Here is a 14,966-nt window from a genome sequence, read left to right on the forward strand (position 1 = left end):
TTCAAAGAGTTAAAAATCACATTTAGATTCTGATGTCATACAACAATACAGGCCTTTCATCCCAACAAGTCAATGCCGACCACGTTGCCACCAAGCTAATCCCAATTTCCTGCAACTGGCTGTATACCTTCAGGCCCCTCCCCTCCACATACCTATCCAAGTCCTTTATCAATGAGACCATTGAACTAACCTCAACTATTCCCCCAGTAGTTCATTCCATATACTCACCACCACCCTTTGCATAAAAGGTTGCCTCTCAGATTCCCTTTTAAATCTTTTCCTTTCCCTCCTAAATGTAGGTCTCATAGTCTTGGACTCCTCTAACCTGGCAAATAGGCTGTTACCATCCACCGTATCCATGCCTCTCATCATTTTAAGCACCTCTATAAGGCTGCCCCTTATTCTCCTATATTCCAAAGAATACAGACGTAGTCTAGCCAACCTCTCACTTCAACACAAGCTCTCTAGCCCTGGCAACATCCTCATAAATCTCTGCACTCTTTAAAGCTTAACTACATCTTTTCTATCACAGGATGGCTGAAACTGAGAGTTCTCCAACGCAGCCTCATATAAATGACTTGTACAACTGCAACATAATATCCTAGCTCCTATGAACAATGCCCTGTCTGATGAAGCGCAGACCTTTTCTACCTGTGGCACCACATTCAATGAAATTGAAGTAGGTCCTTCTATTCCATTGTAGTCCCTAGTGCCCTATCTTTTGTAGTACAAGTCCTACAATGCTTTGACTTTCCAAACTGCATCACCTCACAATTAACTGTATGGAAATCCATTTGCCACTCCTTGAACGACTTCCCTAAGGGACCAAGAACCACCTGTAATCTATAATAACATTCTTTAACACCTCCTAATTTCATGTCATCTACAAACTTACTGATCAAGCCTTGTGCATTCTCATCAAAGCATTTACATAAATAATGAATAACAAGGGTCCCAACACTGACCCCTGAGGTACACCACTAGTCATCAGTCTCCAGTCTAAGATATAACCTTCCACCATCACTTTGCTGCTCTACTCTTATCTACCCTTTTGGTTACCTCTTCAAAAAACCCTAAAGGATACATCAGGCACAACACTGAGCCATGCTGACTCCACCTGATCAGACTCTGGCTATCTAAATGGTGATATTATGTCCCTCAGAATACCCTCCAGTAACTTATACACCACAGATGCCAGGCTGACCAGTCTGTAGTTCCCTGGCTTGATCCTGATACCATTTTTCATATAACGGAACAACGTCAGCCACCTTCCAGTCTTCACATGCGTCATCAGTGGCCCACAATATAATAAATGTTTCCACAATTTCTCCCCTAGCCTCTGACAAAGTCCAAGGATGAATTCAGTCAGGTCCTGGGGATTTATTCACCTTAATGCACTGTACAGCTGTAAATACCTCCTCCCTGCTTGTAAGAATATTCATTTGCCATCTCGTTCTATTGTTAGAGCCTTTTAAAAGCTTCCTCAACTTATAACATGTGTTTGCAAACTGCAGGGGTCTCCAGCCCCTCACCTTGACTCTCATCCTTCTTCCATCCAAAAACCCACCTGGGCTCACCCTGAAGTACCAAATGTTTCCTCCCGGCTGCTCTGCTACCACACTTCAGAATCAAGTGGAGGTTACAGCTGGCGACGAAAGAGCCACCAACCTAACCCCCGTGAGGGTGCTCAACCCTCTCACAACACCACTCCTCAATGGCCACTTTATTACGTACCTCTGACCTTACTCAAACAAGGTGTTTTCGCCCACTCACTGGATGCTTTTCACACCATTCTCTGTAATATCTAAAGACCATTGTGTGTGAAAATCCCAGGAGATCAGCAGTTTCTGAGATATTCACACCAACGATCATTCCACAGTTAAAGTCACTTAGATCACGTTTCTCCCCCTTTCTGATGTTTGGTCTGAACAATAACTGAACATCTCGACCATGTTTGTATGCCTTTATGCATTAAGTTGCTGCCACATGATAGACGGATTAGGTATTTGCATTAACCGGGAGGAGTTCAGGTGTACCTAGTAAAGTGGCCACTGAGTGTAAATATCACTTTATATCACCTTCTACACATGGGAATTTACTGTTTCCTTGTGTTTGTTACCTCATTGGTGCCATCGTTGGCATTAACGAACATGGGCTTCCATCCATCCGGAAGAGTGTTGCTATCAATGGCATATCCATGGTTCTGGGCTGTGATGAATGCCTGGCCATTCATTACATTCAGCACAGGCTGGTTCTGTCCTCTGTGGAAAGGAACCGACAGTTTGAGAGGCAGTCACTTACAGTAATACCGGTCAGAAAACTCAAGCATTTCACAACAGTAGTTTCCAATGTAAGCAGCCTGGTCCAGTGTGTGAATGCTCAGAGCTGCCAGAGGATACCGATAAAACCTTAGCTGTGTCTGTAGTGGGTGGGATCCATCACTGATTGGGTTTGCAATTAGTCTGGTGCATGGACTTGCACTGGGCAGAAGGCTTGAATCAAATGCATGGTTTGCACAGGTTCAAACTATTTCTCAGTTGGTCTGGGACATTTACACCAAACTTCAAAACCACCAACAAAGGGAAAGAATACATGGCGCAAATAAGCTGATCTATAACCTTCCCATTCCCAATTGGTCTGCATTTTCTGATGCCTCATGTCTGTTTAAAGTAATCGTACTTTAATACTGTCAGTAACTCACCTTATTACAATCAGCTGACATTTTGAGGTTTGTTCCAGGATTAGAATTGAGTGCAGAGATTACTAACCATTAACATAAGCCAACTGTTCATACACTTTTGAAAGTGTAGTTGGTATGGTGTAGATTATAATGGCAGCCAGTTTTCACTCATCTAGGATTTACATGCTTCAACGCCAATGAAGACCATAATACCATAAGACACGGGAGCAGAAATAGACCATTCAGCCCATCGAGTATGCTCTGCCATTTCATCATGTCTGACTTACCACCCTCAACCTCATTTCTCCTGCCCTCTCCCCATAACCATTGACACCCTGACTAGTCAAGAAACTACCAACCTCCACTTCAAATATAGCCAATGACTTGGCCTCCACAGCCAACTGTGGCAATAAATTCCACAGATTCACCATGGGACATGCCCACTTCTCATGACTGCCATGACTGTCATTGCTAAGTGATACAGAAGCTGTTAGACCCACACAACATTTTAGGACAGCTTCCTGTTCTTTGCCTTCTGCTACGTAGAGTACTGGGTGTAGTTCTGCTTTCTAGACTATAGACAAGATGTAATTAAGCTAAAAAGACTGCAGAGAAGATTGATGAGGATTTACAGAGACAGGAGGGTGTGAGGAATGAGGAAAGGCAGGATTGTCCAGGGGACTGCTTGCATATGCAGGAGCATAAACTGCCTCTCTCTCCCTGCAGGCATTTTTGAATACCTTCTGCTGCTTCATCTCATTTTTCTACTAAAAAAACACACATAAACAAAACAGAGGAAGGTGGAGAGACTTCAGCAATTACCACAAAAGAGATGAGTTCAGTACCTACCTGTTTCCCATGGGCAGCTTGTAGCAGTTTGCTCCAACAGCCAGTGCAGTCAGCTGGTTTCCCATACAGATCCCGAATATCGGCTCCGAGCGATTGCTCTTAATCACCTGAGCAAAAAAACCAACACACAGCCATACAGGACTCTTCCAGAATCAAGCTGTAACACTCAAACCCACACCCCTGTACAATGCAGCAAAGTTGCCACAATCAACATTTCGATAATTCCTGATAACTTTAAAACAATATTTCTGTAGGATATGGCAAAGCCCCACCTTGTGCAAGTTTTCAATCAGCTGTCCAGCTAACGTGGGATCTCCTGGGCCATTTGATAGAAAGAGTCCATCGTATTCCATGTTAACAAAATCATAATTCCATGGGACCAAGTGTAATTCAACTCCTCTCTGGGAAAGGAAAATTCTTCATTTAGTACTGCGCTTACAGTCAGAGCCTGATTTGAAAAATGCTACAAATACTCGAGGCTTGGCTTGGTGTTAACAATCACTGCCCTTCAGCCTAGCCATTGGAGTGGTGTGACTAAGGCTGATGACAGATGACCTTAATTCTTCAGGACATTGCAGTAAGTACTTCAGCAATCCCATCACCTCACCACCCCTGAGGCCCAAGCCTCAAGAATAAGATGCCAGAGGTTATGGGACACTCCAAGAAACCTAATCCAACAGAACTAAGTACAGAGACACACCAGGCAGACCCAAATGTCTGCCACATTGAAATCACATTCTCTGAGGAATTTCTCCCTCGACCAGAGACTGAAAGGGAGACCTGAAAGAAGACTTTAAACTTATTGGGGGGGTGAGCAATAAATAGGGTTCACTGTCAGAAACTTTTCCCCAGAATAGAAATATCAAACACTAGAGGACATGCCTTTAAGGTTAGAAAAGGACAAATTTGAAGGCAATATGAAGGGCAAGTTTTTTTTTTAAACAAAATGATTGGTGCCTGGAATGGATTACCAGGGGTAATAATGGAAAGAGGTAGTTTAGTGGAGTTTAGGAGGTTTTTAGATAGATACATGAATATGAAAGTAGTGGAGGGGCACAGACGATGCTCTAGTAGAGAACATTCAGGAATCCTACAAAGCTCCACAGATATACTGGAATGTATCCTGACTGGTTGAGTCATGATTTGATATGGCAAATTGATCATGCCCAATACATCCTGGGAACATTCTTCCCCATCATCGGTAGAATTTACAGGAGGCTCTGCCTCAAGAAGGCAACATCTATCAGCAAAGATCCCTGCCATCCAGGCCAAGTAATCTTCTATCCCCACCATCCAGGCCAAGTAATCTTCAATCCCCACCATCCGGACCAAGTAATCTTCTATCCCCACCATCCGGGCCAAGTAATCTTCTATCCCCACCATCCGGACCAAGTAATCTTCTATCCCCACCATCCGGGCCAAGTAATCTTCTATCCCCACCATCCAGGCCAAGTAATCTTCAATCCCCACCATCCGGACCAAGTAATCTTCTATCCCCACCATCCGGACCAAGTAATCTTCAATCCCCACCATCCAGGCCAAGTAATCTTCTATCCCCACCATCCGGGCCAAGTAATCTTCAATCCCCACCATCCGGACCAAGTAATCTTCAATCCCCACCATCCAGGCCAAGTAATCTTCTATCCCAACCATCCAGACTAAGTAATCTTCTCACAGCTACCACTGGGCAAGCTACTTCCCCTCAACCAATCGGTTCTTGAACCAACTGGCAAAACCCTAATCACTACGGGTTAGCAATACTATGAACACTTTGAGCACCTTGCACTAAAATGGACTCCTTTTGTTTTTATTGTATTATTTCTTGTAAATTAATATAAATTATACACAATTTTTATGTTTTCCTTATGAATGCTGCTGCAAGGAAGCTTTCTTTTGCACTGGTGCATACATGTATATGACAATATACTTGATTCTGACTTCATTATAAATTGGCACCAAGGTCAGCACAACATCATGGGGGTGGCCACAGTGTGAGCAGACTATGATAGGATTAGAGTGAGGAACTGAGGCTTTGACAAGAAGAGGCAAAAGCTAAGGAAAGTTTCTGTTAAGTTTCTCGTTCTTTCTTTATTATTTCACTTGAAGGAGTTAGTTTTTCTTGCCTCATTTTCCCTCAAAGCTTTAGTCAAGGCAGGTGAGTTCAGACCAATATCATACTCCTCCTGCACAATATGGGAGCTGCCAGACTCCCTGACAACCACATGTGCAGGAAGTGTGTCCGGCTGCAGCACCTGATAGACTGCACGATGACCCTGGAGCTGTGAGTGGATTCACTTTGTGGATAACACAGTTAGTGAGCTGGTCACCATGCAGTTTAAAGGCCTAAGGAAAGACAGTCATGAACAGTCAGTTGTTGTAGTGCCTGTAGGTACCAACAATAGAGGAAAGAAAGCGGGGCAGTGGGTAAACCAAAGCTAGGGAGCCGAGTTAAATTAAAACAGAGGACCTCAAAGTAATCATCTCAGGATTAATACCTGTGTAACATGCTAGTCAGAGTTGGAATAGCAGCGTAGTTAGGATGAAGATGTGGCTTGAGCAGCGATGCAAGAGGGAGGGCTTTAGATTCCTGGGGTAGTGAAACTGGATTTGAGGGAGGTGGGACCAGTACCAAATGGATAGTATACACCCAGGCAATATCGAGATCGGTTACCTTGGGGATTGTTTGTTAGTAATGTTGGGAAGGATTTAAACTAACATGGCAGGGGGTGGGGATCAAGGCAGAAAGGCTGAGGGAAACAATGAAGAAACCAAAGCAGAAGTTAGAAAAAAGTCAGAGTGGAGTACAGAAAAGTCAGATGCAAAGGACACAAAGGTTATGAGATTCCAGAAGAACAATGAGTGTATGGACATTTTATCTGAATACTCCTAGTATTCAAAAAAAAATGTCAGTGCACAAATCAGCACAAAGGAGTATGATTTAGTGGCAGGGTGAAAATTATTACAAATTAAAATATCACATGCCTAAACAGAGACTTTGGAGCTCCCTGCAAAAGAAGACAATAATGTTGCAGTGGAAATGAAGAGTTCCAGACCACCCCAGTACAGGGAAGCAATGGCTGGAACAATTCCCAACCAGGCGAGACCAAGAGACGGGTTACATGTAAATACCTTGACAAGAAGTCGGATGATGTTGTGTTTTATGCCACAGTCCACTGCAACGACTTTGATTGGATTCCCTTTGCCATAGATTTTTATTTCCTGTCGAAGTACAGAGAGCTGAAACACACTGCACATCACAAAACATTCACCCATAAAAGCTAAGCCCTCGTTCGTCAACACAGGAGCAGCACCATTAGCACCTTGTTTTACAAGACCAGCAAACCAGGTTCAGTTCCCGCTGCTGTCTGAAAGAGCTTGTACACTTGCCCCATAACTGCGTGGATTTCCCCCGGGCGCCCCAGTTTCCTCCCTCCTGGCAAAGACGTACAGGTTAGTCATTTAATTGATCACATGGGTGTAATTGGGTGGCATGAGCTCATTGGGCCAGAGGGGTCTGTAACCGTGCTGTATCTCTAAATAAAACATAACCTTACAGCCTTGCTGTGGGAACGCTGCACCACAAGGACTGTAGCATGGTAAACCAACTTTCTGCCAATTTCTCAAAGGCAATTAAGGATGGTGGACCTCCTGCTAATGACCCCAATCTCCCAGGAAAAAGACATACCCATTAATCTGGGGGAACAAGGCATCTTTACTGCCATGATGAGGTGGCTCCCAGGTTGGAGGAACAACACTTAGTATTTGGGTAGCCTCCAACTTGATGACATGAATATCAATTTTTCTAACTTCTGGCAATTTCTTCCCCTCTCTCTTCTCTCTTCTTCCATTCCCCATTCTGGCCCCATCTTACTGCTTTCTCTTCTCCTCAGCTGCCTATCACCTCTGGTGCCTCTCCTCCTTCCCTTTCCCCCATGGTCCACTCTCCTATCAGATTCCTCCTTCTTCAGCCCTTTACCCTTTCCACCTATCAGCTCATCCTCCCTCTCCCGCCCACCTACCTTCCCCCTCACTAGGCTTCACTTATCACCCACCAATTTGTACTCTTCCCCCTCCCCCACCTTCTTATTCTGGCTTCTTCCCCCTTCCTTTCCAGGTCCTGCCTGACCTGCTAAGTTCCTCCAGCAATTTGTGTGTGCTGCCCACTAATCTGTTCCGGAAACAGAGGAAACCATGGCAATTCCCAAAGGCAATATCCCAATTTCCAGCAAGTTCTTTTGAGGATATGCAGAGGCTTTCTCAGCGCCAGAGCACAATCAGGGATCTCCCCAAGCCGGAGATACTGAAACTTCCTCCCCTTGGAGTAGTGAATTTAAACTGCATAAACTTATAAACACGGTATTTAAGATATTCATTAAATAAAATAGGAACTTACTTTGGTTGATATTTCTGCCATTAGGTTTCGCAGATTGGGATCTACAAATTCTACTGGATCACCTTCAAATTCAATTTTACCGAGAATTGTTCCCTGTGGAGATTTATATTAAAAATTACATTAAATGGGCTTTTTAAATAACTGGAAACACTGTAATTAGTTCAGAACTTTAACGTCGACACCTTGACACTTACCTTATCCCGGACGATCTTTGTAAGCATCCTGGTGTCTACCCCATAAAGGGCAGGGATCTGCTCAAAAAGTAAAGCACATTCCATAAGGCATCAAGTCATTAGGTTCCTCCTGACACCAGAAACAACAGCCAGCTGCAGCGCTAACTGAATCTGCTTTCCAATTGAAAATCTGTCCGCCAAAGCCTCAACAGGATATGTCAACCACCATCGTGGCACTGGCACTTCTCAGACTGACACAGCTCTTGCACTGCAGAGCACCAGGCATCACCCTGGAATCCGTGGCAAATGACTGTGCAATCGACCAGGCAGACTAGGATGATCTCAGTCTGTTGGAGTGTGGACAGACTAACCCACACCAGGATGACCTCCAAACCTGGACCAGCCCAGGTGTGGACAGACCAAACCAGACAGTCCCAGGTGTGGGCAGACCTGATCAAACCGGCCCAGGTTGGGATGGACAGGACCAGACTGGTTTAAGATTACCTCAGGCCCCAAACCCATTGATCATGAACTCCCTTCTTTCTTTGTACATTGCCTCTTAGTAACCAACTCAATAAAACAGGGAAGTAAGACCTAATTCAGAAATGCACAGGAAAACTTCCAAAACCCAGGACCCAGGCTCCGTCACTCTGTCACATGCAGACTGGGCCATTTCCAAAGGATGGCCAGGTATCTCTGATGGCTCACAGACAAAGACAGCATGCTAACATTCCCCAGAGAACAAGCAGTCCGAGGCCTGGCATCTTGTGGTCTTCCTTCTTCCCGGGTGGAGAGAGGGTCAGTACTGGTGGCGCTTGGTAACCCCCATTTCATCTGAGAAGGGTTGGAAGTACAACCGCCCAGCAAAGTGGAGGCCCACCCATCCAGGGAAACGGTAACATGTACAAGGCACAACAAGTTGACTGGAAGCTTGGAGCTACACCACAGCAACATAAGGTTGGGAACGAGAAAACGAGAACCATACCTTTTCTTCATACAGCCACTCGCCAAGTGATTTAACAGAGTTCCAGTGGCTGTATTCATGGCTGTAATCCTGCACAAGTAATCCTGACACCTGATAATCCCAGAACAGCACATTAGTCCAATCAGGCAGCGCTCATTTCAACCTGAGAGAAAGCATGCCCCTCCCCATCCCACCCCCTCATCCACCCCACTCTCCAACACCTGACCCTCACTCTGGTGTCCCAAATCCAGTGAGAACAGGAACAGAAGGATGGGCAGATAACATGAGGCTAAAGGGAATATTCAGGAGGAATGGGCTTTCAGTTCTGGGATTACTGAAGCTGTTTCTGGTGAAGATGCACCCTTAAAACAGGGGAAAATTGCACCTTAAACTGAACGAGACCAACATTCTAGCAGAGCAGGCTCGTTGAGCCGAATGGACTGATTCTGCTTCTATGTCTCATGGCCTTATGGGATGTTTGTTAAAGCTGTTGGGGAAGGTTTAAACTGAGGTGGCAGAGCAATGAGGCTCAGAGTAGATGTTTGGCCAGAGAGTCACCTGGAAGAGGAATAGTAAATCCAGTGGGAACAAGCTAGAGTAAATGTACACAGGTAAATTGCATCGATTGCAAAGCAAGAATAATCACTCGTAAGGTAGATGAGCTCAAAGCTGTAGTTAACAGGTAGTATTGTTGTTATCACGGAGGCATGGTTGAATGTCAGGCAGGGCAGCCAATGCAGTGTCCCAGGAGTCTAAAATATCCGGGCGAGGCAGAGGGGAATAGGAAAGAGGAGATGGCATTATACTGTTAGCCAAAGATTGCAATATATAGCATTGGGGTAAGATATCCCGAAAATCTCCACAAATCAGGCCCTATGGGTAGAGAACAGGAACAAAGGATTGCCGTCATTTTGCTCGGGGTGTGATGCAGACCTTCCAACAGTTCACAGGAGAGGAGGAGGTGGGGTGAAGAAGTGAGAAGCTGGGAGATGATAGGTGGAAAAAATAAAAGGCTGAAGAAGAAGGAATCTGATAGGACAGGAGTGTGGACCATGGGGGAGAGAGGGAAGAAGGAAGGACACCTGAGGAGCTGATAGGCAGGTAAGGAGAAGAGAGGAGGTAAGAGGGGAGACAGAATGGGGAATGGAAGTGCAGAGGAGGCCATGGATCAACGTGTCAGGATGGGAAAGGAGCTTGAAATTAAAATATGTCCCACAGAGGGAAAGAAGTGATTTATAAAGATACTGATCTATAGCAGAGAAGGGCTGGCTTGAAGTCCAAAGGTTTTGACAAGCAAGTCTTCACCAAGGAGGCTGAGCAATGACATGGCAAGGTCTTTCCTTAAAGCAGTGGTAACCCAAGGAGTAGAGATGGCAGTTAGTGGATGGTGCGCTCCTCCCATGAGCTGTGGGAGTCTGGAGGCAGCCAAGCATGCTGGGCACATGTCTGTGGGATGCAGGGCCTGCTACAGCTTCTCTCAGAGCACTGGGATTCGTTTAGACACCAAGAAGCATACAGGAGGCAGAGAGCATGACCGATAGGGGTTTCAGAGATATGGTCACACTGCAGGCTCAGCCAGATAGGGCAGGTAGGTAGTGCAGGAGACCCTCACAGCCATTTCCCTCTATAACAATATACCACTTCAGATATTGTTGGCAGGACAGCTTCTCAGTAGGATGGTGTGTTGCCTTGCAGGTCAGTGTTTAATAATGTCTCTGAGTGGGCACAGGACATTCTGAAAGAAGAGGGTGAGTGGCCAGAGGTCATTATCCATGTTGGTATCAATGACAGAGGCAGTACGAAAAATGAGAACTTAGGGAGTTATGTGGGAAATTAAGCAGCAGGACCTCTAGGTAAGTAAGTACAAGAGATTCTGCAGATGCTGGAAATCCAGAGCAACACACACAAAATGCTGGAAGAACTCAACAGGTCAGGCAGCATCTAAGGAGAAGAATAAAGAGACAAAATTTCAAGTCAAGATACTTCATCAGAACAACTTCTAGGGTTATAATCTCATGGTGTTGTGCATACTAACAAGGGAAATAATTGGTATATAGTACAGTGAATGTGTACCTAAGGAGAGACCCTTCAGGTAAACCTCCAGGGCAGGTGGAGCCTGCATGTACAGGAATGACAATTTGAATCTAAACTGGAAGAGAGCCAATGTTCTCACAGGGAAAACTGATAATGTTATTCAGAAAAGTTTCAACTTGTATGGTGGGGGTTTGGGAGGCAGAGCAGTAGGCCAACAAGTGGAGTGATTGAGTGAAAGGTTGAGGTTAGTAAAACAGGAAGAATAGGCAGCACCAAGTTAAGGATCACCATGGGAACAATGGTCTGTGGTGTACTTATTTCAATCTAAGAACTGTAACAGGGAAGCAGATGAGCTTTGAACCTACATTATTACATGGAATTACAGGGAAGTGTATGGTCATGCACCTTGGGAGAAGGAATAAAGGCACAGACTACTTTCTAAATGGGAGCAAATTCAGAAATCAGAGGCACAAAGGGACTTGGGAATCCTCATGCAGGTTTCCCAGGTAGAGTCAGTGGTAAGGAAACTAAATGCAATTTTAGCATCCATTTTGAGAGAACTAGAATATACAATAAAAGCAAGGATGAAATGCTGAGGTTTTATAAGTGATTTGTCAGATCGCACTTGGAATATTGTGAGCAGTTTTGGGTCCCTTATCTAAGCAGGTGTGCTGATATTGAAGAGAGTCTAGAGGAGGTTCAAGAAAATGATCCTGGGTATGAAAGGGTTAATTTAAGGAGAACATTCGATGGCTCTGGGCCTGTGCTCACTGTAGTTTAGAAGAATGAGGGGCTATCTCATTGAAGCCTACTAATTATTGAAAGGCCTATAAGGAGTGTGTGGAGAAGATGTTTCCTATAGTGAGAGAGTCCAGGACCACAGAATAGACGGACGTCCCTTTAGAACAAGGATGAGGAGGAACTTCATTGGCCTAGAGGCTGATGAATTTGTGGAATTCATTGCCACAGACAACTGTGGAGGCCAAGTCATTGGGCGTACTTAAAGAAGGGGTTGTTAGTTGCTTGGTTAGTAAGGATGTAAAGGTTATGGGAGAATGCAGGAGAATAGGGTTGAAAGGGATAATAAATCAGCCATGATGGAATAGCAGAGCAGATATGATGTGCTGAATAGCCAAATTCTACTCCTACGTCTTATGGAAATGTAGCCATTACTGGAACTTGGTTGGATGAGGGACAGGATTCCAGGCTTTCGATGTTTCAGATGGGACAGAGAGATGTAAAACAGGGAAGAGGGGGAGATGATTTGCTTCACTGAAACTGCATGAATGTCACAGCTGAACTAGAACAGGACATGCTGGAGGACTCAGCCATAGAGGCCCTGTGAGTAGATCTCATGGATAAGGAATACAATCACTATGATAGGGTTATACTATGGCCTTCCAATAGCCACCAGAAGTCATTCAGATTTGCAGAAGGGTCGTGGAAAGAAGTGGAAACAACAAGATTATTTTTATTGGGTGATTGTAACTTTGCCAAATTATTGAATGAGATTCCCTTTGTGAGGCTTAGATGGGCAGAATTTGTGATGGTGCACTCAGAAGGGTTTCTTGAAACAATACATAGATAATCTAGCTAGGGACTTGAGCTGTACTTGACTTCATATTGGGGAATGAGGCTGGCTAGGCAATCAAAGTTTCAGTAGGGGAGCATTCTGGAAAAACTGATCGCAATTCTGTATGCTTTAAAATAGTTATCGATAAGAATGACTGATCCTCAGGTGGAAGTGCTATGTTGGGGAAGGCTGATTACAACAGTATTGGACAGGAACTGGAGATGGCAGTTTGAGGGCAAATCCACATCTGACATGTGGGAGTCTTATAAAGACCAGATGATTAAAATTCAGGACCAGCATGTTCCTACGAGGGTATCACATAAGGGTGCAAGATTCTGGAATTTCAAATTACAAGAGATATTTTATGTTTAATGATAAAGATAAAGGAAGCAACTTTAAGCTAATATCAGAGAAGACCCTCAGGAAATACAAAGGAACAGAAAACATCTTGAGCAGGAAGGTGATAGGGGCCATGATTAAGGAGAATTCCAAGGCATTTTAATTGGAAAAATGATACCCTTTGCCACTTATTTAACTAATCTATATGTTTTTACAGTCCCATTAACTTACATATTCAAGTTAAGTCATTTATAAATTGTACAAACTTGAGGCCAGTATCAATCCTTGTGGCAAAGCACATACCACTTCTTGCCAACCAGAGAAAAGATCCATTTATGCTCATTTATTTTCCTGCCGGCCAGCAAGTCATCTGCCATGCAAACATTTCCTCCTATACAAAGAGGTCTTTTTTCTCTTTCTAAAAATTGTGTTTATTTTACATGACCTTGAATTTTTACAAGAGATTGATGTAACATCTTTAACAATGTAAGATAACAGGCCTGTACTTCCCAGCTTCTGCTTTACTCCCTTCTTGCTATTTTCCAATTTAATGAAGCCTTTTGTCTCCCCCCTGAATCTACAAGATTTTGCAACACTCAAGCCAACTCAACCACTATCTCAATGGTCACTTTCTTTAAGAGTCCAGAGGGGTCCATCAGTGTGTACTGAGACTTATCAGGCTGCACTGTGCAACAATTTGTATCCACCAAAGTGAAGACTGACACAAAATACCTGCTTAATTCATCTGCCGCCCCCTTCTTTCTCATTCTTCATCAAGATCCATTTGTTCCTCGAGGCTCCTTAGGGGCCTACCACTCATGGTTTATATGGCTTACCCTTAGAATCCCTCAAGATACATCACCGCACACTTACCCAAATTAGGTTCTATTTGCTATTGCCCCCAACTAATCTGCTGCTCTCCAGACCCAGCTTCTAGTTCTTACCTTACCCTATTATCCTGCTTTGGCCTTGCTATAACAGCCAGTCGAACCTTTCACCCATTAAGCTCTACCCTTTCAGAGGTCAGCCTTTTGTTCTTCCCCATTTCCTCTTCCATGCCTTGACTTATTTTAACTTCTCCCAGTTCAGGTGAAAGCCAATCCACCTGAGTCATTAATACCGTTTCTCCCTCTACAGATGCTACTTGACCTGCTAAGGTATTTCTGCCCCCATGCTGGTCAGCAACTCAATCACATTTGATGCGCCAGTTTTACCCTCAACAGCAAGTCAAACAGCTGAGCATTCAGCAGATCAGTGGATCGATATCCTTGTCAGGCAGATTTACCTGGATAAATTCAGACTCTACATATTTCATTAAACCCAATTCATCCAATTTCTTTGTATCTGGAACCCCATAGTTTCCAGCCATGGGTGACGTGAGGGTCAGGATCTGTCCTCTGTAGCTTGGGTCTGTCAAGGTCTCAGGATAGCTAAGAAAAAAAATGGGAAAACAAAATTCATCAAACAAAAGAAGAAACTTTGAACTTCAGTTGTATTTCCAGAAGTAGTTTTCATATGTACATATAAAAGCAAGATGAATTTGGACATGGTAAATAGGAAAAAGTCTTAAGTATAACATTTATTACAATTGACAAGTGATCCTGGGAACACATGGGAAATAAAGGATGTTGTTATGATTATGACTCTGGACTTCATTACTTCATTACCTACACTTGGATGTAGCGTGCATGCAAGTTTAATTCCAGCATTCAAACAGAACTGAAGAAAAATGGAAAGTAAAAGACTGACAGAAACAATAACACCTTATGATCTGGACACAAGGATGCATTTTGTCAGCCACTTTCACTTCCATTCCTTCAAGGCCAAGGAGAAAGAAGACAGAAATGAGAAGAACTTGAATATACCTCAAATAATCAGCACTGACTCAATGGGCCAAATGATCTCCATCGATGCTGCAGCAATTGCATGTTCAATCTTAGCCACTGGTATGCACAGCAGGA

General features: G+C 44.0%; 1 protein-coding gene across 1 annotated transcript in view; it reads right to left on the bottom strand.

Annotated features, from left to right (window-relative positions):
- Positions 1–14,966, bottom strand: part of cps1 (carbamoyl-phosphate synthase 1, mitochondrial) — a 180,468-nt gene that overhangs the window by 118,994 nt on the left and 46,508 nt on the right. The window contains exons 3-10 of the mRNA XM_073046354.1: positions 14,291–14,435; positions 9,081–9,170; positions 8,117–8,173; positions 7,923–8,015; positions 6,659–6,748; positions 3,802–3,930; positions 3,530–3,636; positions 2,120–2,261 (exon numbers count right to left, since the gene is read on the bottom strand). Coding sequence (XP_072902455.1) covers positions 2,120–2,261; positions 3,530–3,636; positions 3,802–3,930; positions 6,659–6,748; positions 7,923–8,015; positions 8,117–8,173; positions 9,081–9,170; positions 14,291–14,435 — 853 coding nt within the window. The remainder of the gene's footprint in view (positions 1–2,119; positions 2,262–3,529; positions 3,637–3,801; positions 3,931–6,658; positions 6,749–7,922; positions 8,016–8,116; positions 8,174–9,080; positions 9,171–14,290; positions 14,436–14,966) is intronic.

This window comes from Hemitrygon akajei, chromosome 5 (assembly GCF_048418815.1).
Source record: "Hemitrygon akajei chromosome 5, sHemAka1.3, whole genome shotgun sequence".
Lineage (NCBI taxonomy): Eukaryota > Metazoa > Chordata > Chondrichthyes > Myliobatiformes > Dasyatidae > Hemitrygon > Hemitrygon akajei.